At 38.3% G+C, this 23,787-nt stretch overlaps 2 protein-coding genes across 2 annotated transcripts in view; one reads left to right on the top strand and one right to left on the bottom strand.

Moving 5' to 3' along the window:
- LOC137005697 (gastrula zinc finger protein XlCGF57.1-like) overlaps positions 1-23,787 on the bottom strand; it is a 661,382-nt gene that overhangs the window by 576,277 nt on the left and 61,318 nt on the right. The window contains exons 5-6 of the mRNA XM_067366463.1: positions 15,844-16,279; positions 13,988-13,997 (exon numbers count right to left, since the gene is read on the bottom strand). Coding sequence (XP_067222564.1) covers positions 13,988-13,997; positions 15,844-16,279 — 446 coding nt within the window. The remainder of the gene's footprint in view (positions 1-13,987; positions 13,998-15,843; positions 16,280-23,787) is intronic.
- The window catches only part of LOC137005779 (gastrula zinc finger protein XlCGF57.1-like), a 576,742-nt gene that overhangs the window by 105,134 nt on the left and 447,821 nt on the right, over positions 1-23,787 (top strand). The window lies entirely within an intron of this gene.

The raw sequence follows: 23,787 nt of genomic DNA on the forward strand, positions 1-23,787 counted from the left end.
GGCAGTGCAGCTCGTGAGAGCTCGTCGGCCACACGGTTGAGCACACCGGGGTCATGAATGGCGCCAAGCGACCTCAGATGCTTCCGACTCCACAGGAGGAGATGGCGGGCGAGTTGCGACATGCGACGGGAGTGTAGACCACCTTGACGGTTGATGTACGCAACGGTCGCAGTGTTGTCCGTATGGACCAGTACATGCTTGCCCCGTAGCGGCTCTTTGAGGCGGCTCAGAGCAAGGCGTACTGCTAGCAACTCGAGGCAGTTGATATGCCACTGCAGATGGGGTCCCGTCCAAACCCCTAAAATTGCAAGCCCGTTGTACGTGGCACCCCAGCCGGTGGTCGAGGCATCCATGTAAACCACAGCATGCCGGGACACCTGTTTTAGGGGCACTCCTGCCCGAAGAAACAAGGGGTCCGACCATGGGCTGAAGGCTTGGCGACACTCCTGAGTGATTGCCACCCGGAACGTGCCGCATTGCCACGCCCATCTCGGGACTCGGCCGTGAAGCCAGTGTTGTAGCGGTCTCATATGAAGCAGACCGAGCGGTGTTACAGCCGCTGCAGCCGCCATATGCCCCCGGAGCCTCTGAAAGAATTTCAGTGGGACCGCTGTCCTGCCGTTGAACGTATGAACAGGCAATTCAACACCGACTGAGCACGTTCCTCTGTGAGGCGTGCTATCTGTTCGACCGAATCCAACTCCATACCGAGAAAAGAGATTCTCTGCACCGGGGCGAGTTTGCTCTTTTCCCAGTTGACCTGAAGACCCATCTGGCTGAGGTGTCTGAGCACCAAATCCCTGTGTTTGCACAACTGATCCCGAGACTGTGCTAGAATGAGCCAGTCGTCAAGATAGTTGAGGATGCGAACACCCTGTTCTCTCATGGGAACAAGGGCTCCCTCCACGACTTTCGTGAAGACGCGGGGAGACAGGGCCAGCCTGAAGGGTAGGACTCTGTACTGATATGCTCGTCCTTCGAACGCAACATGCAGGAATACCCCGTGTCGGGGAAGAAACGAGACATGAAAGTACGCGTCCTTCAGGTCGAACGCTGCCAACCAATCCTGGGGACGGATGCACTCGAAAATGCGTTTCTGCGTGAGCATTTTGAACGGTAGCTTGTGAAGGCTCCGATTCAAAACTCGCAGGTCCAGGATAGGTCGTAACCCACTTGGGTACAATGAAGTAGGGACTGTAGAACCCTGACCTCATATCGGCTGGAGGGACTGGCTCTATCGTGTCCTTCGCCAGTAGAACTTGGGGGGGACGCCGGGCAAACTGAATTGCATAGCCGAGCCTGATGGTCCGAATGAGCCAGCGAGACGGGCTGGGGAATGCTAACCAGGCTCTCAGAGACCGTACCAGCGGGATCAGAGGGACCACCAGCGTACCCGCAGTGGGGCAGCGAGGTGGAACACTGCGAGGCGGCCCGAAGCGGCGTCACAGTGTGCTGTGCAACACTTACCTGGTTCCACGGTTGGGCAGGGGGCGCAGGAGAGGCTTCGGCTGCCTTCTCAAACTGCACGGTGCTGTCCTCTGGCGAAGGAAGAGGGGGATGAGAGTGGTGAGGTTTTTCTCCTCCCACTGCTCTCCAAGCCCTCTTCAGACCTGGAGATGGAGGAACTGCTTTTTTTTAATTTGGGTACCGCTGACTGTTGGACCAGCGGCAGAACAGAAACAAAGCCAACAAAAGGACTTACCACCCGGCCCTCCTCCGGGGGGGAAAAGAACAGCCCCACCCATCTCTGGGTCACCTGTCTCAGGGGTGATTTTCTCACCAACCACTTACACAGCAGCAGAGACAGGAGGTGTCATCTCCCCGCAACGGACACAGTAGAGCAGGCTGGGCCAGAGTTTTTTGCAGGGGACGACACCCTTAGTGACGAGTAGACTGAGGGGCGGCCCAAGAGGAACTCAATGGTTTGTCATGAATGAATGAAATGCTAGGTTCCTCTATGAGAAGGACCAGCAATCCAATCCAGAAACTGCACAGCTTGCAATGCAATAGAGAGGGAGGGGCCCTAGGGGGTTGGTTCCCCGAAGGAACCCCTCAACCTCATGTCACCCAAGCCATATCAGCAAAGTAGACCTCTTCTGGTGCACCAGAGAGGGCGCTACAATGGGGATTAGGCATGGGAACGGCGCATCTAGGATTACTTGTTAAAATGAGGCTCAGATCATCTTAAAAAAATGCAGCTTTACTTCGAGACATGGTCACTGATTTCAGAATGTCTTTTTACACTGCAGAAGATCTGATAACACATTTTTTGTTTTTCAGACAAATGTTCGGACCTCTTTTCCCCTCAAAAAACACCTGCCCAAAGCAGTGAGGATGGGGACTCGGATGTAGATGGTGAGTTGAATAGTGTTTTACATCAAGGCAAATAATCCTTTTTAGAAAACCTGCCTTTAGTTATAGGACCCTAATAAATAAACCATTCACTATTGAAGGATGTGTTAAATTAATGTGAATAAACTCTGCCATTGTTAAAGACTGTTAGTCAGATTTTCCTGTCAGCCCTTCAGTACACATGAACGTTGAAGATCCAACAATACCAGAGGATTCACACAGTAACAGGTACAAATGCTTTTCTGTTGCAGATCAGAGTCGGAGAGCAAGCCAGGCCAACAGGCCCTCACCGAAGAGAAAGAAAAGTGGAAAACAGACAACCATATCGAAGGGTATGTTCGTTTAAAGTGTTTGCTGCGCTCTGTTACTGTCTACCAGAGCCAAATATATGCATGACTGAGCACAAAACAGTGAACAATTGTTGATCCTTAAGGAACACTCCAATTTTTTTTTCCATCTCTCCTGAAGTTAAACATTTATGTCTTATCGTTTTCAAATCCATTCAGCCGATCTTCGGATCTGAAGGTACCACTGTTAGCATAGCTTAGCATAGATCATTGAATCGGATTAGACCAGTAGCATCTCACTCAAAAATGAGTTTCTATATTTTTCCTATTTAAAACTTGATTCTTCTGTATTTAAATTGTGTACTAAGACCACCTGAAAATCAGAAGTTGGGATTTTCTAGGCCAATATGACTAGGCGCAATTTTCTCACTCCAGCTTAACAATCAAGGAATTCTGTAGCCGTAACCATGGGAGCGGCAGTGATATTAAACAATCCTAACCCTAACCATGGAAGTTAACTAGCCAGGGACTGTTTTCAGGCATTGCATAATATCATTAAATACAGAAGAATCAAGTTTTAAATAGGAAAAATATAGAAACTCATTTTTGAGTGAGATGCTACTGGTCTAATCCGATTCAATGATCTATGCTAAGCTATGCTAACAGTGATACCCCCAGATTGAGATCAGCTGAATGGATTTGTTTCACAAATGTTTAACTCCAGGAGAGATGGAAAATGAGCCTATGTTAAAAAAAGTGTTCCTTTAAAGCAGGGATGGACAACTCCGGTCCTGGAGGGCCAGTGTCCTGCAGAGTTTATCTCCATCCCTGATAAAAACTCACTTGCCTATAACTTTCTACTAATCCTAAAGACCTTGATTAGCTAGTTCAGGTGTGTTTGATTAGGGTTGGAGCTAAACTCTGCTGGACACTGGCCCTCCAGGACCGGAGTTGTCCATCCCTGCTTTAAAGGGTTAGTTCACCAAAAAAAAAGTAACCCATAAGACTTTCGTTTAACTTCAGAACACAAATGACCATCTTTCTGATGAAACCCAAGAGCTTTCTGACATTTTAATGTCCCTCTAAAACCCACTGTCACCCACACATGGAAGGCACCTGTTGAAGTGCTCAAGAAAATGCTCTATTAACCTAATCTTTAAACATCTCTTGAGAAGAGGAATTCATTTTTGCAGCATCTTTGATAATTAAATTAGATATTTTTCTAATTATATGGAGAAAGTTAAAAAAAGAGGGGGATACCTGCTGTCATTACTCAGCAACAGAGCTGCAATTAACAGAGCTGCAATTAGTTATTTTGATATTTGATAAAACTAATGATATATGGGACAATTATTTGACTATTCAGTAAGGGACTAATAATACTATTCTCATGATTCGCTACAGTATACAACACTGAACTCATGATTCACAATGCAGTTCTTGATTCTTTAAAGACTAAGTCTGTTTTTTTTTTTTTTACTTTGAGAATTGAATAACTTTTTGACCATATCAAGCAGCCCCACATTAGTGTTCTTTCTGTGACTGAGCAAAGGCTGTTTGAGAAACCTACATTTTAGTGTCTGTTTTTAAGCTCACATAATCTATATGGTATTTTTTGTCATATGTAGAAACATCCAGGATAATCCTGAAAAGACCGTGGCGAGAAGAAGAGAGAGGGGCGGTAAAATAAACAATTGGGAAAGTTCATGGCGGAGCGCAGGGTTCCAGGAAAACTGGACTGCATGAAGTGCCTAGAAGAGGAAGAGGCACTGAAGGACAGAACTTGGAAAGATGTGAAATATTTTGTTCATAATACAATTGTAACTCTCAAAAGAAAGTCTGCTGCAAGAAAAATTATGTTTTAAAGTCTAATAAATACATTGATTAATTAAACATGTTTACATAGACTGTTTATGAAACTCAAAATAAAATGCATTAATTGTCAGGTCACCTTTTATTTCTCTAGCACTTTATACAATATAGATTTTTTTTAAAGCAGCTTTAAAAGAGAGAGTGTGTGTTTGTGTACTGTTTTTCCCAACCTTATGGGGACTAAATGTTCGTTCCCACAAGTATAATACAATAAAAATAATAAATTTTTTGGTCCCCATGATGAAATAAGCTAATAAATCATACAGAATTATATTTTTTGATAATGTAAAAATGTTCTGTGATGGCGTAGGGATAGTATATACACAGTTTGTACAGTATAAAAACGCCTATGGAGAATCCCAGTAATGATAGGAGTGAGTGTGTGTGTGTGTGTGTGTGTGTGTGTGTGTGTGTGTGTGCGTGTGTGTATATAACTGAGATTGTATGTCGTGCCAGACCTTGTCATCCTGAATATATCTGGCTAATTTCGGTTCTTTAAATGCATTTACGGATTTTATAAGAAATTATGTTGTGTTGCATTTATTGTGCTCCGTAGAAAAGGCAAAATATCGATACTTGAAACCATGAGCAGCAAATGGCATGTCAATTAAATGACATAATCACGCAGTAACTACATTAAGTATGGAAGCCCGTTTCCGCCACAAAAAAAAAAGATTAATTGCGACTTTATATTTATATATTATCGCAATTGCGAGTTAAAAAGTCAGAATTCTGAGATAAAAAGTCGTAATTAATCTTTTTATTTTTTTATTTAGTGGCGGAAACGGGCTTCCAAAATTAAAGCTGCAGTAGGTAACTTTTGTAAAAATTTATTTTTTACATATTTGTTAAACCTGTCATTATGTCCTAACAGTAGAATATGAGACAGATAATCTGTGAAAAAATCAAGCTCCTCTAGCTCCTCCCAGTGGTCCTATTGCCATTTGCAGAAATACACCGCTCCCGGTAAGAAACAACCAATCAGAGCCAGGAGGAGTGTCTTAGCAGTGTCAATCAAGCTCGCGTGCGCGCTGATCTCACCCCTCTCATGCACAGCGCCAGCGCATACAGGCGTTCAAATTCAAGATTACCGGTGTGCCGCAGCTTTGCTTATGGCGGAAAAACAATCCAAACTGCCAATTCCTCGAGTGGCACCTGCTCACAAAATAAAGACAGGTAAACGGAAAAAGACAGATGACGATGATAAAAAAGCCAAAAAGAAAGAATTAAATAGAGCCCGAAATAAAATGAGGGTAAATATCGGAGCGACTTTTCCGAGGTGGAGGGAGCTACGTGTCCTGAAAGGATTAAAAACCGATGCAGAGTTAGCCACATTTCTGCTTGACAAGTAAGTATCCCTGCTTGATTTGTTTCATTTTTTAAGAACTACACAACTAAGATAATTTCAAAACAGGCCTGCCCGTCCCCTGCCTGATGCTTCCTCTTCTCCCCACCCGTTGACTCCTCGAAGTCGTGGTGGGTGTGAATTCCTCGTCGGAGCCCATTGACTCGGTGTCAAAACTCTAGCAGCATAACATACAGATAAAATGCCACGCACTGTGCAAAGCAACTATTGAAACCTACTAATTCACTGGCTTGTCATGTTGCTGAAATAATGTACTAGCAAACCTTATTTAGCATTACATATCGATAGAATAATTACTTGCATACTGTAACGTTAGTTACCGTTATATTATCATACTAATTATTTATTACTTATAGAAATAGTGCAACGTCATATAGTTACATTACATGTATTGCAAAATACGTAATGTTTTGAGAACCAAGTTTGTAGTCAAAGTATGGGCAGGCCATAGTCAATGTAAATCATATTGTTGATGTTTCGTCTGTACCAGTGACTGTGCCATAACTGTTTATCCGCCTTACTAGCCTGCGCATTCACGGCAGGCTCCGTTGTGATGGGGGAGGAGCTGTGGAGGGAGGGCTGTAGCGCAGCATAGAGCAAGGGGGAGTGACCTGTGAGTTGTGCTTGTTCAAATTTTCAGGCTAAGTCAAGGTTTTCTAAAAACTCCCTACAGCAGCTTTAAGCCATGCAAGATATACAATAAATGCAAATGCGAAAGAATCATCATGATCAGCAATAGGTTAACAATGTTTGCCTTTGCAGGCTTAATGTTTTTGCGTAATGTAGGCTACTACATTCATGACAAATGTCCCCTTTCATAAAAGTTCAAAAATAGTCCATAAACTCACCTCATTTATAGCGCTGCTATACAGCTCTAGATGGCTATCAGCTCTAGTGGCCGTGTCTTCTCACGTTGAGTGCGCTGCAAAATCTGCAAACACTCATTGCAGAACATTTTTGTACGCCCATTTGGGATAAGTGCGCAGAAATGTTTTCATAAGTCATATTATTATTTATCATACTGATGATCACATCTGCGTGCCCTGCTATAGATGCCATTTTAATCTTTTGCCGTGTCTTTGCCCCCCCTGCCCTTGACCTTTGCAAATGCTACTGAGAAAAGGTTGAAAATGCAGCTTTTTAAGATTTTCTTTTTTCACAATTTAGTTTTAACACGTAAGATTGAGGAACAAAATATATAAAAATGTATAAATTCCTTGTTTTTAAAATCCATTTTAATCTTTTTCCATTTTGTGACGAAAACAATAAATTAAAAAACAATGTTTTTTCGTTTTCCGTTTTCTGATCTGAAAACGGATATGGAATGAATGGAAGATACCCTGATTGACCATACACGGACCGGGTTGGTAAACTTATTTGAAGTAATGAATCTCAAAATCATATTGATGTGTTCGGTGATTAAACCATGCTCTTATTACCTGTTACAACAATCTTGAACTTTAAAACAATTTTGCAATGAATAAGATAATGAGATGAGATTTTGTTAGAATGTTGAACTGTGTTAGGCCTATAAGTGTGATCAAATGTTATTTCTACATTGTGAATCAGTAAAACCAAAAAGCACTCAACAGGTTGAACCCTTGCAATTAGACAGCTAAATTGCTTGTTAAGCGACAGCCAAACACAGGCTTTCCCATCCCCCACTCGTTTGCAGCCACCTAGATTTGCTTCAGCATTTGTTTTTTGTTTTTTTGCAGGATGTTGTCAAATAGAGATTACATCAATCTAATGAGTGAAAGGTTCAATACAATAATAGAAAGAATAGGAAATGACCAGCAGCTTCCTGAACAGACTACGTCTTCTAATAGTCTTGTTGAAAGGTATTTATTTCGAATAATCTAGAAAAATATCTACAATGAGTGCAAAGCGCGGTTCATATGTTTGTGTTCGTAACATGTTCAATTTGGCTCTGAATGCAGGCTTCCATTTTTTTAATTGTGATGCAAAAACATAAGATGCAATTTAGTTATCTAACGTTAGTTAACATGTTTCTCTTCCACTGACATTGAGTAATTTAACATTAATTGACTTATGTTTAAGTAATGTTAATAAGAAAAACTTTGTAATATTGTCTCAGTATATTTGCACATTACTGCATAAAGAAAGTTTTACTGCAGAATTCCCGCCTTGGAATCTCTTGGATCGAAACCCTCCCATCCCGCTATTAACGTTACAGCAGCATTTGACAAAGTACATCTAGAACAGGGCTAGGCAAACAACTGTGCCGTTTGGTCCAAAATCGCTATTTTGAAGGAATGTCATAGATTCAGAACTCTCCTTTTTTAGATAAAAATGGGTCACCTATGGGATCTGCATAGATCCAATGAGAGTTATGAGATTTTAATTAAATGGTTTTATTTTTGTAAAAAAAATTAGTCTCGGACATGATTAAATGAGAACAAAAACTACAAATGAGCATATAAAGCAAATAACTTGCATGCCCCCACCTCTTGCAATGTTCTCACCTTTTTCCCCTTACCTACTACACTGTAAAAAGTGCTACACCCACAAAGTAGGTTTTATATACTTTAAATAGTTGTAATCTAGTTTATTTTATTTGTTTTATACTAAAAAGTATCAATATACTTCCTCATTACTTAAAATACCTCAGTTTTTATATAACAATATATTTTATATAAAATTATTGCAATTTATTTGAGTAGTTATTTGTATATGGTTGTTGTGTACAAGAAATGTTAAAAAAGTGAGTTGACATAACACAATTTATTAGAGCAGCTGTCGGTGTGGCAGGTGTGTTCATCAAACATAAATATTTTAAATTTTTTAAGTTGGCATTATCCGTTTTTCACTGGCGCGGGACTCCCAGGCAGATGCAGCATCTTTCTCGGCACTTCAACTGTTTGTTTGCTGCAGCGGATCTGAATTTCAGGGACTGATAACACGGTAAGTTGAGCAAATTTAGCCGAATTATTGTTGATGTTGATTGTTGATTACTCCACTAGGGAGCTGAGGTTAGGTTTGCAAATTGTACTGTATAGCTGGCTATCCTGCACACGTACATGGCATGTTAAGATGGCTGCACAGTGCTAAACAGTGTGGTCTTGTAGGCAACGATCGGCAGACAACGGCAGTTGAGACTGTGTTGTTAATATGAAATTAAATAAGTGCTGTAGTCATGCCTACTATGTGTTTTAAGTCTACTTTGGCTTTAATTTTAACAATAATATATATTTTAATCGTTAGTTAGCTACTATAGTAGTACTAATATTAACGTGTTTTTTTTCCTAGTTTTTTTTTTTCTACTTTTACCTTATCATTTGTCAAATATTAGTTTAAGTTAACGCTAACTAATGATTAAAAGATATATTATTTGTAAAATTAAAGCCAAAGTAGCCTTAAAACACATAGTAGAAATGACTACAGCACTTTTAACAACACAGTCTCTGGTGGGGGAATGCCGCTGTTGTGGGGTGATCGTGTTATCAGCAACAGATAGTCGTCTGATTTTAGATATTTTTTATGCTGCATAGTCAATTAATAACAATTAATTTCTAACCTATTTCTTAAATAAGTTACATTTACCTTAACCTTATTCTAACATGCATTTTCCTGGTCTTTAGATACCAAAGCACTTTTGTTACCTGAGGTCTTCAATCTTCACATCCAGGTAAGAAAAACTTCAGAATAAATACAATTACAGCTATAACTACTCCCAGGTAAGTAAAACATAGGCAAAAATGCAAACAATAGTGTGAGCTGAGCTCCATACAATTACATTTCTGAAGATGTTTTTATGTACCTACCAGGCAGATATGATCATCTATGATCGTCTCCTTCTCCCCACAAAAAAAAAAAAAAACGGTAAAAATCACCAAATAGAGCAGTTTCTTATTACCAACCAGTGTTTCTTTGAGGCAGTTTGCTTGATAAACAATGCCAGACTGAATGTAAAAATAATATGTTGTTTTGTCATCTTTTTAAGGCAACATCATCAAAGTGTACTTTTTGACATGAACCATATGCCTCTGTGGAGAAAAGGAGAGAAGTGGTCCTGAGATGCCTGATTGAGTACATGGGGGAGAGACAGGAAGACCACATCAGTGTCCACCACGTATGTATTGGGCTTAAAGCTACTTGTCTATTTTTCTGTCTGTATGTATTAATATTGAGATGATATGGGGTTATTATGTTTGCTCTTGAAAGATTTAAACTCTGTAGCTTAATAAACAGTTATGTGATGACCAATCGGGTACAGGCAAGGACAATTGCATTGTTTTATTGTAATGCATCCTTTGAACCAGAAAAAGACAACACTCATGCTACAGTAGATCATGATAGTTTAGTACCCACACTATGGCATTGTCATGGTAGACTTCACTCTGGTCACATGCTCTAGCCACAGTGTCCATCTAGTATCCACCACCTTTAGCAACAAAAGTACAATTTTGACTTTGTGTCTTATCTGTCTTCTACCTGTCTGCTATATTCATCTCATTACCTGTTTGTCTGACCAAACTCTTGATTCTTTTTTGTCTCCACCAATAGAGTCATGATGAAACAGAGGTGCACGCTGAGCTTGGCAGTTGCTCACTGAAAATTTACATGTGCCATCAGCTCAAAACGATTGGGATTATCATAGAAGGAAGGACAGCCCGTGGCCAGAGGTGCCAAATCTGTCGAAAGCATGCTGCCTCCTGTTTGGACATACCTATGCCCTCGACCTCATGTTTCCCTCAAAACTGGTGAACACTTTTGAGATACTGTATATCAGAGGCTCTTTGTGGGATTGGACCCCATGCATCCTAAGCCATCATCCAAGTATGCAAATGTCCTCACCAAGTTGTTTTAGATGATTTATTAATGGCATATGGAATTGTTTGCCATAATTTAAAAAATGCAATCACTTTGGTAGTTGAGCTTACCAAATATCAACTTTTACCAGTACTTTTGATTTTTGTTTGTTTTTGACCTTAAGACTAGTTGTTCAAAATATAGAAACACTGTAATCCTTTTTGACATTGCAGTTCCAGTGTGATACAATGTGATGTTATGGCTCACATTTACCTTCATCTAAACATTGTAGATTGGGCAGTTTGGATATTTCACTTTACTGTTCAGAACAGGTTGAAAATACACTTATACAGTGTTTGTTTTATATTATTGTGTACATGTACGGCCACATTTATTGGCTGTTTTGTAGTCACTGTAAAAAAAATCACTGGTTGACATTGAATAAATGTTATTATCTTCAATCTATCTTCCCATCTTTTTCTTCTTCAGTTGAATTTGTAATTGTTATTGACAAAGTCTGTTTATGTAAATTTATTCACTGTAGTGCTTAGAATATAGACATTTAGATTTCTTTTCTGAGGTTATAGCCAGGACTCAATTAAAATGTTTTTCACATATGATTAAGTTAATTTCACTAAGAACATTAAGTTAATAAAACCTAATTAAAATGAGTACAGGTAACTTGTAGCAACCCATAAATAAGTGACCTGTACCAATAAAAGTAGGTTTATTCAACTGAGTATTACTAGTACTATTAGTTAACTCAACTTAATTTTGTTGTGTTTGTATTAAGTAATGTTACAGTGTTTATTATACTTAAAAAAGGCTGCAAGTTGATTCAACTTAAAACATCCAATGCAGCCACTTGCCTCACTTTTTATAAGTTAGATCTAGGTATTACTTTTTACAGTGTAGCAAAATCTCTAAAAAGCACACAGTATGCAGCCTTTCACTTGGATTCTAAAATGTGGTGTACTTCCTGCTTCTCGAACCCAACAGACCCACCAAAATATTTTTAACTTGGAAGAGTTAAGAGTTGGGGAATGCCATTGGTCTTCTTACTTGTAATGTTGAGATGCTAATAAACCTAAAAAATACCTATCATTATTGACCACTTGTCATTGGATATCTACTCCCTTCTGATATAAAATATTTATTTTTGGGAACATTGGCTAAAACTTTTTTTCTGTCATTTCTTTCAGGCTGAGGAAGTTCAGACAAAATTCTAACCCTGTTAGCAGGCCGAGGAGGAGGATGCAAACGCGACGTGTTACATTCAGAGTTGGTCTCATCCTCCTCCCTGATTTAACAACATTCCATCCCCAAAAAGGTATGATAATAAATTATGTATAAATCACCATTGTAGGAGAATACTGCAGCAAAAAAAAGAAAAAGATGACCATGAGATAAGTATAGCCTAAATGTATAAAGTTATGAAACGTCACGTTGCCCTCAGCCAAAATGGAGCCAGCAACAAACATCAGAAGGACTAGCCGAGGTAAGGCTGCTCTGGGCTGGGTACATGAGCACTGAGCGTCCGGTGATCGACATCAGATCAAATTTTCAGAAAGGCACTATCTTTATCAATAAACCACAAATTTGAGCTGTAAACCAGCACATTCTCACCTGAAAAACTCTTAAAACTACATATAATGACATAATAACAGTAATAAGTTTAAATTATGCTGGTTTCCTCCTTTACTGACGCTTGCTGGTTAGTGCGAGATGCATTCTGGGACACCTGGCTGTCTCAATTCCGTCACCTCTCGATGCATCCTCGATAAAAGGGGCGGATCAAGAACACATCCAGGGATTTAAACTGTACTTGGCTAGATGTGAACTTTGACGTTTCACAAGTCCTCAAGAACACAAGTACAGACAACTAGGCATATTGAGAAATCTTACGTTGTCATTCATCCCCGACAAGAACCGCCCACTGCTTCTGACTGACATGTAAACCGGCCAACCATCGATGAGAAATTAAGGGTGTGCACGATCCAGCTAATGAGATTAGATCTTTTGCAGTTCGTTGGTGTGTAGTATTTTACTAGATCAGTTTATTTGAAAATTAAAATGGATATTTCAAAGTTCTTCAAAAAAAAGGAAGTAAAACACCCCCAGCCACCACATAAACTCCAAGATGCAACAGCTTCAGGTATCTATAAATTACTGTATCTCTCAAATTAGATTGTTACTGAGCCATGTCAGTGTGAAGCAGCAAATATTTACTCATAGTAGGCATTTTCGTTTTTCTTATTCAGTTTTAAATTACTAGTTTACATTTTTGAGCATAGCTAACGTTTGCGCAGCACAGTCTTCCTAGGACACACACACACACACACACACACACACACACACACACACACACACACACACACACACACACACACACACATATATATATATATGTTGACCGAAACACTGAAGGAAAGAAAACTCCTGACAACAGTTCTCATTCAGAGTATTTGATTTCAGATCCAGCCCAATCCCTGAAATGGATGGATCGTGTAAGGGAGACATCCAAATGCTTGCTTCCAAGAAGAGGGTTGGGAACACAGACATACATTTGCTTTTAAAACACTCAGATATAGCAAATCTCAATGTTTAACTTAGAGTTCTCAAAGGTGAACTATTGACCCAGTAACAGTAAAGTAAAAAAATGGAAATAAACATTAATCAAGTTAATGTAACATACAGAATGCCCTAATTGTGTATATATATATAAAAATTAAGAAAAAAAAACTTTTCCACAAAAAAAAAAACCTTGTTATTTGAATCAAGCAATGCCAAATGTCTTGGCACAAGCTTTGGCCAATACCATACTTTCTGAAAAGTCATTAAATGTTGTGCACATTGGCAAATTGAGGCTCACTGAGCACGTGATGGCCGTTGGAAGGCTTCGACCTAACCCTGGTTCCAGGAATGTGATAGTTGGTTTCTCTTGAAATCCTGAGGTGACTTAATGCAGTGAGGCCCAAAGCAGCAGAAAACAGAAAACTACAGTTGTACTAAAGTAACACATTGTGTAGCATTCAGGTGTTACATCAAGAAATAGGTGTGTTTGATTATGATAAATTCAATGTTCAAAATTCTTTTGTTAATTTCTCCTTTTATGTAACAGCCACAGTATAACAAATGCAACAAATCTATCAAGCTGTTTTGTGTTCCCTCATCAGTGTCTGTCTATTTATCCCCTGTTTGTTTCTGCTTTAGTCATGGAGTTTTCAGTTCAGTTTACCAGTGTCGTTGTTTGTTTTTCCTGTTCTCTGTTTGATTGCCTTTTGGATTTTGACCCTTGCCTGTTTCTGGACTCACGATTTTGGATTACCCATTAAACTACCCTGCACCTGGATCTGTCCGTTGTCTCCGTGATTTACCGTGACAGAGCTACCCAAAAAGGCCTCTCCCAGCATTAGATTGAAACACTTGGTCGCTGGTCTGAAGAAGCTTTTCAGAACTACATCCGATCTAATCGCTTCCACATTAAAGAATACCAACAAACACCTATCAGCTAATTTCAGCTCCAGCTTGTTCTCCCACACGTACCTGCAAGCCACCATATCCAACTCAACTAATACCATCATTCCAATACAGTAGAATTTTTCTATCATTGCTGCAGCAGTGATGCACCTTGGCTCCCGCAGGAGCTCAGTTATTCTGGCCAATTCTTTCACTGCCGCAACAGTGATGTTCACTCAGCTCCTGCAGAAGCTCACTGGCTAATATATCCACTGCTGCAGGAGTGATGTCGCCTCTGCCCTTCAAACTAACCCACCAAACAGCATAATCAGCCTACGCAGTGCAATTTTTGTGGGTCATCAGTAATGTTTCTGGCTGCTGTCCTGCATTGGTTTGCAATTTTTGGCGAGTACTCTGGGTTTGGGGCAAATACCGAGTTCAGAGCCCTCTCCTCAGACAGCAGGCCAAATACAAGTACTGCTTCGCATACAACTTACTATCGGATTATTTGTAAGTGTGAACTCGTGAATTGCGAGTAATGTTCCACTTTACACGTATTATTGTTTGTTATATTGGACTGTTAAATAATTTAATCTGAAGTCTGTATTATTTACTTATTGTAATTGTTATTTATCTTTGTACAGACCACACACAAATGCTTCAGTAAAGTCATCAAAAGAAAGAACTGTGGTTGACTGAGTTCCTGGGTTCTGACCGGACCACCAGGGCGAGTGTTTCCTTTCCAACAATCCTAGAGATAAAATTAAAAAGTCCAAATCCTACAATCCTGTTATTTCTTTCTCTTCTGATCGTCTCATCACTTCTGGCTGTGTGAATCTGAATCATGAGATTTACATGAGATTCATCTATGATTCTGCAGATGGAGTAAATCAGCTCAATCTCTCAAAACAACTCAATCATATTTTCTGTTTAAACATTAAAACAGATGAATATGTTCTTTGGTTTTAACTATAAATCATTAGAGCTGCAGTTCAGTGTAAAGACTAACTCATACAGTGTTAATCAATGAAACATTCATTAACATTATGAATGATGCTCAATGCTGCTTTTTCCTTATATTACAGTCATGAGAGCATGTTTAGAGGTGAGAGAGACACTACGGTAAAACACATCAGCCTGTCCTGATTCAGATCAAACTGTGTTGAAGTAAATCATCAGGAGTAAATCAGATGATCAGGTACAAGAACTACTACAGAAGATTGAAGGAATGATGATGGAAAATGGTGGGAGATTTATCATGGAATGAATGAAGAGGACCAACAGCGAGTTAATATTGTCAATTACAGGTTGTTTTATTGTTATGTTGTAAATGACAATAATAGAAACATGGCAGTTTGTTCACTAAGTGTAAGTCACTAGTTTGTCACATTGACCTTAAGGGAAGAATCCACACAGTCTGTTTAAACAGTGATTTGATCGTTCTGTTGTAGTTTCAGGAGAAGATTCAGATTTTCCAAGCAGACACTAAGCAACCACCAAACTGTCCTGCCGCTTATTGTGGCTGTAAGACAACTATGAACTACTTATCATGATTTCAGACTGTGGTGATGTGGTTTCTCCACTGCATGGATCTTCATGTGTATCTTCAGGTGACTTTTAAAAGAGAAACTCTTTCCACACTGATCACACATGTGCGGCTTCTCTCTGCTGTGGATCCTCTCATGTGTTTTTAGATCTGATGACACACTGAATCTCTTGTCACAGTGTGAACACTTGTAAGGTTTTTCTCCAGTGTGAATTCTCTCATGACGTTTTAAATGGTTTGCTGTAGTAAAAGTCTTCTCACACTCAAAGCACATGTACTCTCTCACACCAGTATGAATTTTCTCATGTTCTTGTAAATATGACAGCCGTGAAAAACTCTTTCCACACACAGAACATGAATGTGGCTTCTCCTTTGTATGAACTCTCAGATGTCTCTTCAGGTTTGTTGCCCAGAGAAAGGTTTTGCCGCATTCATTACATTCGAACAGCTTCTCTCCGGTATGAACTCCACTGTGAATCTCAAGATTTTGTTTTGATGTAAAACTCTTCCCACATTGATCACATGTGAACGGCTTCTCTCCTGTATGAACTCTCATGTGAACATCAAGACTTTTTTTGGTTGAGAAACTCTTTCCACACTGAGTGCAGGTGAAAAATTTCTTGGCTCTTTTCTTTAAAAATTTATTTTTAGTCTTTGAGCGACTCAAAGGTTTTTCTCCAGGTTTGTCATGATGTTCCTCCTCCACTTCACTCAGTTCTTCACTCTCCTCCTTCACTTCCGTCAGCTCTGAAATGACAAAAATAGTTCATTTTCAGTATATTAAAGTGATTCAAAATGAGGATTATGAAGTGAAAGAACATAAAAGTGAACCTTCATGTACTGAAATAAACGACTGCTATGAAATATTCTGATCACTTTGATGCCTTTTTATATATTTACTATATGTAGCTGAAACAGTTATTATATTTAAAACATTAAAGACAAATCAGTGAGAACTATTCGATATTTTGATGAATGACACAATTATTGACATATCGACACCAACTTTTAGATTGATATTAATTTTGCAAAAACTATTTAGTTATTAAGGGTTGGTCACACTTTTTCTTTCACAGACTTCCACACATGTGAATGTGGGACACTGAAAACAAACTCAAGTGAATTTCTACCCTCAACCCTGTTATGAATTTTCCTAATCTTAAAACTGTGACGCCCAGGCAGTGACATCATCTGGGCTCTTTCTACAGCATGATGGGAGGACAAGGAAATAATCTCAATCCATCGTCTCAGTTTAACTAAGAATAACGTCTACATTTTATGAAAAATACAACTTTATCAGTAACTATAAATCAGCTTTTGCTTAAGTCAAACTTACAACCCTGTCAGCCATTCTGGAAAGTGAATTTACTTGATACACTTTGGTGTTTACTGATATTACTACTTTTTTATTTTGAAACATGTCTAAAATTTTGGTTACATTGTTGTACATTTTGAACCAGATATAAAATAAATGTAAAATAATCTGTACTTTGACCTGATGTTGACAATCAATATGAACATTTTTCAAATCTCACTTCACTGACCATTTGTTGAAAATGAGTTTAACTGCATATCTAAATGTGTAGTTGAATCTTTCTAACATGAATGTTGTTCAGCATCATGAATGAATGAAGAATAAACACCAACCTCTTTGTTCTTCAGTATCTTCAGTGTGTTTCATTCTGCAGGGTTCTGGATCACTCATGTTCTCACTGTCCTCTTTAATAAACTCAGTCTTTACTGGTTTCAGCTCTTCCTGATCTGATCGTCATCTGATTGGAATATCCCAGCATTTATTGATCCATTCCAGTGTGAGGAGCTTCACTGATGATGTGAGTGATGTGGGACGAGCTTCACTGATAATGAATCCCAGTGTGGGAGGAGCTGATCTGCCAAAATAAAATAAATTCATTCAATAATATCAGTTGCGGGGTTTGTTTTTATATTAAAAGATACACTCTAAAAACTGCTGTGTTAAATATGGACAAAACCAGGGATTGGGTTGTTTTCACCCAGCTATTTTTTTCAACCAATTTTGGATTTATTTTTTTAGCCAGCAATACAGTAATATAGTAAAAGGCATGTTTTTGCTCACCCCCAAATAGGGGCAAATGGGGTATTTTAAGATGAAACTTGACCAGACCAGAGACTTATATTACATCATGTGAAAGAGGGCATAATAGGTGCCTTTTAACCCAACCTGCTGGGTTTGTCCATATTTTACCCAGCTTGGGTTGTTTTTAACCCAGCATTTTTTAGAGTGTAACAGAATATAATGTTATGAAATGATTCCAAATATGGATTATGGTAAGAAAAACGGTTAAAACCACAAAGACAAAAATAACTGTACATATCTGTAGTCATCAAATCCCCTCAGTCTGTTGACAGCAATGAAATGATCTTTAAGTGTCAATTTACAGCAGATCTGAAGACATCAGCATAATAAATTAGGTGAAAACAGAAACTATTGACATGAAATAAAGAGTGTTTTCAGCAGTTTCTCTGTTAATATTGATGATCCTCAGACTATCAACACTCATTCAACAAGACATTCACATCATCTCACTTTATTCTGAGTGTTTGCTGTTAGAAACACATTATTGGAGTCAGGATATCTGAGAACATGCTATAAACTGCTTTAATGAAAGACAATACTGTTATTTCTCACAACATGACATGGATAAAAAAAAAAACACAAAAACAAACACTAATGACACTCATCTTCATCAACCACTGCTGCTAATAACTATGAATTAACTATAACCATGAAACATTGTTTGATTTTATGATAAGATTCATTGTAATAAAGTAATTAGATCTTTAACATGTAACAGTTTTATGTGCAGAAACTGAAAACTCTCCCCGTCTCAGACTCACAAATCCTGCTGGAAAGATCTAACTTAGAGAAAAACTCTGAGATTTTAGATTTCTACTTAAACTATTTGCAGTTTTTGTAAAGCTTTCACTGTATGGACATCATTGCATAAGGAACTACTTTGTCACTTCCTGGAACATGTTTTTATTTTTTGTTAATATGGTCATTTATCTAAAACCATTATAAATGTTTTGCTTTTGATTTAGTATGACGTTGTTACTAAACAGTGTTTATCTGAATGAATCTGAATGAATCTACGTTTTGAGCGAATCAATCGGATGAATCAATTATTCAGATGTGCACTCATAAAGAGAGCCATTTACTTCATTCCTGAAAGCCGTTTGAATGAATTGAATGATTGGAAAGGATTCAGTAACTCACTCATTAAGACATTTACTTCCACCTACTGGCAGTTTTAAATTCTTTTTAGAGTATAACTTTAATAAATAAATCGTTTTTCCATATTAATAATTATCATTTACTCACCCTCATGTTGAATCAAATAAAATATTTAAAGCTACTTTTTGTAATGTCTCTTAGATGATCTTTTGGAGGTAATTTCTCAGACAAATTTTTGGGATTAAATTGTGGGATTAAATTGTGATTAATTAATCGCCATATTGTGTAATTAATTGAATAAATTAATTTATCTAAAACTAAATGTTTTGTTTTATTATGGTAAAATGTTTAGCAGTAGTGGTTGTTGAAGATGAGTGCCATTAGTGTTTGTTTTTGTATTATTGGTGTTTTATCCATGTCTTTAATTAAAGCAGTTTATGGGACTTCAATAATGTGTGTCTATCAGCAAACACTCAGAATAAAGTGAGATGATCTGCTAATGATCTTGTTGAATGAGTGTTGATAGTCTGAGGATCATCAATATTAACAGAGAAACTGCTGAAAACACTCTTTATTTCATGTCAATAGTTCCTGTTTTCACCTCATTTATTATGCTGATGTCTTCAGATCTGCTGTAAAGTGACACTTAAAGCTCATTTCATTGCTGTCAACAGACTGAGGGGATTTGTGGACCTCAATGAACAATTATTTTTGTCTGTGCTTTTAACTGTTTTTTCTTACAGTTCTTTACTACTTTTCTAGATATCTGTCATTATTTTAATGGAGAAACAGAACAAAGTTCTGAATTAGCATCAGTTGCTCTACGATAGACTGATATAAATTCTGAATGCAGTTAGTTTATGGGTGAAATACAAAAAGGGGTTAATATATCAGGCATATTTAGAACAAGAATCATTTGACAACATTCAAACACTGTATTGAAGGATCACAGTGCAGCCCAAAATACTCTTTAATTGACATTTAAAATCTTTATAAATCTTTATACCACTTTCTTTCAAACCACTAGCTTTCACTCATTTGTCAACAAGAAGTTTTTAAAGGGCACCTATTATGCCCCTTTTTACAATATGTAATATCAACACGGTCTCACCCCTATTCGTCACATACTGCCGTTTGGTCATTTCCCCCTCACGTCCATAATCCGACGTTGAGGGTACCCCTATTCGTCGCTTGACAACGTAGAAGGTCGCCTAATAGATTTGAGTGCAAATCCCTGATCTTTGAATTTTGACGAAATGGGGTTATCCATCCAGCGGTTTGCCTGCGCTGGAAAGTAGGTTTCAGGCGATTGATTTTATGCTGCAAATGTGTATTTTGCAGTAGCGTGCAGCGCATATACCGTTAGAGTCATTCATTGGGGCGGTGATCATACATTTTCGTGGTGTCAGAAACCGCTATCACGTCTTTTTTCTCTCTCTTTTTTATATAATTTTGGGCTAACCCCAGAGGAAAATTTTACTGCTCAAAGTATGCTTTTCTATAGCTCAGGAGACAAATGTGAGATTCTCATCTAAGCCTTATTTTAATCTCTATTTTGTCTAAAATGTTTCTCATACATTTCTCCTAAAATTCACTAGGAGCAATAGGTGAGACAGAATAATCAGAGGGAGTCATACCTGAGACTAAAAGGAGATGCCTTGCTAATCTCAATTCTGTGTTTTTAATGACTCCTTTATTTCTCCTTTGAAAAAGAAAATTAGCAATACTGGAGCAATATCCGAGTCTCTCGCTCACTCTCCCTCTCATTCACACAAACACACACGCACGCACATGAATTACTAATTCAATCATATGACCTTTTCCTCCTACCAGACTAGATTCACCATTCTAAACAACACAGATCATCCACTTCAGAACATCTTGATGGACCAAAGAAACAACGGACGGGAATGCTACTCTCTCTTCACTGCAGGACAGACAGAAGATCTATCCACAACCATCAGGCTTTAAAAATCTATAGCAAATGGCAGATTAGCTGATGTAATAAAGAAATAAAGAAATCTGAATCTGAATCTTTATTTAAATCAAAATAACATTAACAAATTTAAAGACATTTTAAAGACAGCAAAAACTGTTTAAACATGGTCATTACAAAATATGAACTAAAGTGCTTTTTTTTTTGTAAAATTAACAAATTTAAAGACATTTTAAAGACAGCAAAAACTGTTTAAACATGGTCATTACAAAATATGAACTAAAGTGCTTTTTTTGTAAAATTCTGTTTTTAAAACAGTAACAATTTTAACAATGTTATGAGCAGTGGCAGGCCAGGTTTACAACAATTCACAACAATAAACTTGAGTCTCTGACGCCAACATACATAATTTGAAAACAAGGACTTTTTGTGAACATTGTCATTTCAACAAATGTCCCATATTTACAGTGTTGTGGCCCTGATGCGGCATTTGTTTATGAATGCTTTTTTGACCTTACTTTTTTCAACCGGTGTCCAACCATCCAGTGTACTACAGCGCATGACGTAAGCTGCAAGCATAAAAGAAAAGAAAGCACAAATTACAGATTGCATTGAGTAACCGCAGTTACCACAACAGTATTGACAACTTTTTTCATCCTGATACGACAAAATTCGCATTGTAATATCTCTATGGATCACACATTAGGAAATGCAGCAAAACTGTGAGGACAGTGAAACAATCATAACACACAACGTAGCTATGTGATATATGGGTATCCAACACCTCTTATTGGGTTCCCACACATTTTTTACCTATGAATTTTCACAACTTTTTCCACAAATTGTTAACAACCACATGAGCAACAAACTTACTTATAATTGCATTGACTTTGAATTTATCCAGGACTCTCTTCCCATCTGGCACCTTTCCGTGTTTCCCAAATGCCACAGCATTCTGGCACTCCTCTGCAGTAAAGAATTCATCAAAAAGAAGATGGAACAAGCGAAGGCAGTCCTTCTTTGCGGATGCATGGATTGCAGCCAGGTGAGTCGAGGACAAGAAGAGGCCACTTCCTGGATATAGCTCCTGCTGCCGAGATCTGCCTTTTGGAGCCCAAACACCAGCCTGAGGTTGGATCTGTTCCACTTTGTCCAGAAAACTTCTGAATGCATCGAGGTGCTCACCACCTGTGACACAAAAGATGTATATTACCTTACAGGGACACAGCAGCATTCATTAAGTAAAAAACAAAACAAAAGACAAGTTTTTAAAAAGTCCAAAATATTTCATGATTGGATAAGAGTTTTACCAAATTGTTAAAAGCTTTTAAGATTTAGCTTAAGCATCAAATAACTCCCAATGTCCAAAGTAAGACAATGTAGTAGAACTTTAAACATATACCAATATAAAAACATAATTACAATTTTATGTTGCACAATTTAATACACTAGATTATTACCCACGTTTTTTTTTTTTTTACACAACTCTTCTGAATAGATATTAGGTGTGTTAGAAAAACTTTGAGAGAAAAAAAGAAGTGTTAAAAGAACAAGTAATTGCAACAGAGAAACAGAACATACTTACTTATGCCACACAGCACATCATGCAGTTTGGCCTTTTCCTCCACTAATTTTTCCACCTCTGTCTTGCATGCTTCGCATGGCTTCCACGATCTGTCTTCTGCTGACTCAGGCGAAATGAAACATGGTTCTCTTTCTGGAATTGGATCATGTTCGATGATTAAAGCATCTGCAGATGAGCTTGAAGTCTCATGTTCAGAGGTGCTTGTCTGGCTCTGGTCCCCAAGAACAGCAGGTTTTTGATGTGTATTAGGACTGTGCAACATTTTGAGGAAGCTTTCTTTGGCTGTAGGAGCTGGTGGCTGTCTCCGCTGATCCAAATCTGCCAAAACAGGCTGCTGTTGTGTTTGGTCTGAAGGTGTGGGTAGTGCTGTGTGAGGCTGGTGATGCTTTGAATACTGCGAAAGCCTGGAATTGTGTGGAATTGGAGACAGAGTAGTTCGATACTGGTTGAGCGACTGGAATGGTGAATGCTGGTAATGTTGTGGCGTATTTGGTGATGACTGGGAAACTGGAAGTTGGTACTGTGGCCAGGCAGTTGCATGCTGGAGCTGTGGCTGGACAGGTAGAAATGACTCTGTGGGTGGAGGCTGGTACACTGGCCAGGTTGTTGGAGGCTGAATGACATTTTGGTCCAAAGTATTTAGGTGATCCTGTGCAGAGGTGGACTGGCCTGCTTGAGGTAGGAATGGAAGGTTGTAGAATCTTTGTGCAGCTGCATCTCTTTTTTCATGTCCTTCTTAGTCGCCTTCTTGGTATCCACCGTTTTGTCAGCTGTTCCAGTGAAGTCTACTGTAGCTTTGTAGAACTTATTGTCAGACCATCTTGCAAGTACTTCTTCTCCTGGTGTCAGATCTCTAAAGCAAGCGATGGGTTTATCATCTTTGTTAAGTATATCACAGAGATTAAAAATCTTTGCTGTGTATCCATCTTCAAAGGTCAAAAATACAAAAAGTCCTGAAAATGAACACAAAGTAAACAAAAAGGAGATTGTGAGTAAATCAGTGCAGGCTAAAAATCAATATTATTTAAACATGCTACTATATCTTTATTGTCTTATTTCTAACCCTCTTAGCAAAGCAACAAAATGACCTCTTCACTTTAGCCTTCGACTAGGATTAACTTTATTCTTTTAGCACTTTCAAATTTATTTGCTCCTGCAACTCTTTGATTTATGCACTCTCTATTCTATTTTTTCAATGTTTTTAATCCCTTTCATTATTTAATTATCACACATTTTATTTGTTTATTTATTTATTTATTTTACACATTGTCTATGAAGAGTATGGTGCAGGAATACTTTTTTGTAAAGAACTTTGAGCTGCAATTCCTATACAAATTATTTTATCCCTTAAATTTTGAGATGACTCGCAAAATTCAGTCACTAAAATGTACAAATAA

The sequence above is a fragment of the Chanodichthys erythropterus genome, chromosome 3 (assembly GCF_024489055.1).
Source record: "Chanodichthys erythropterus isolate Z2021 chromosome 3, ASM2448905v1, whole genome shotgun sequence".
NCBI classification, from domain to species: Eukaryota; Metazoa; Chordata; class Actinopteri; order Cypriniformes; family Xenocyprididae; genus Chanodichthys; species Chanodichthys erythropterus.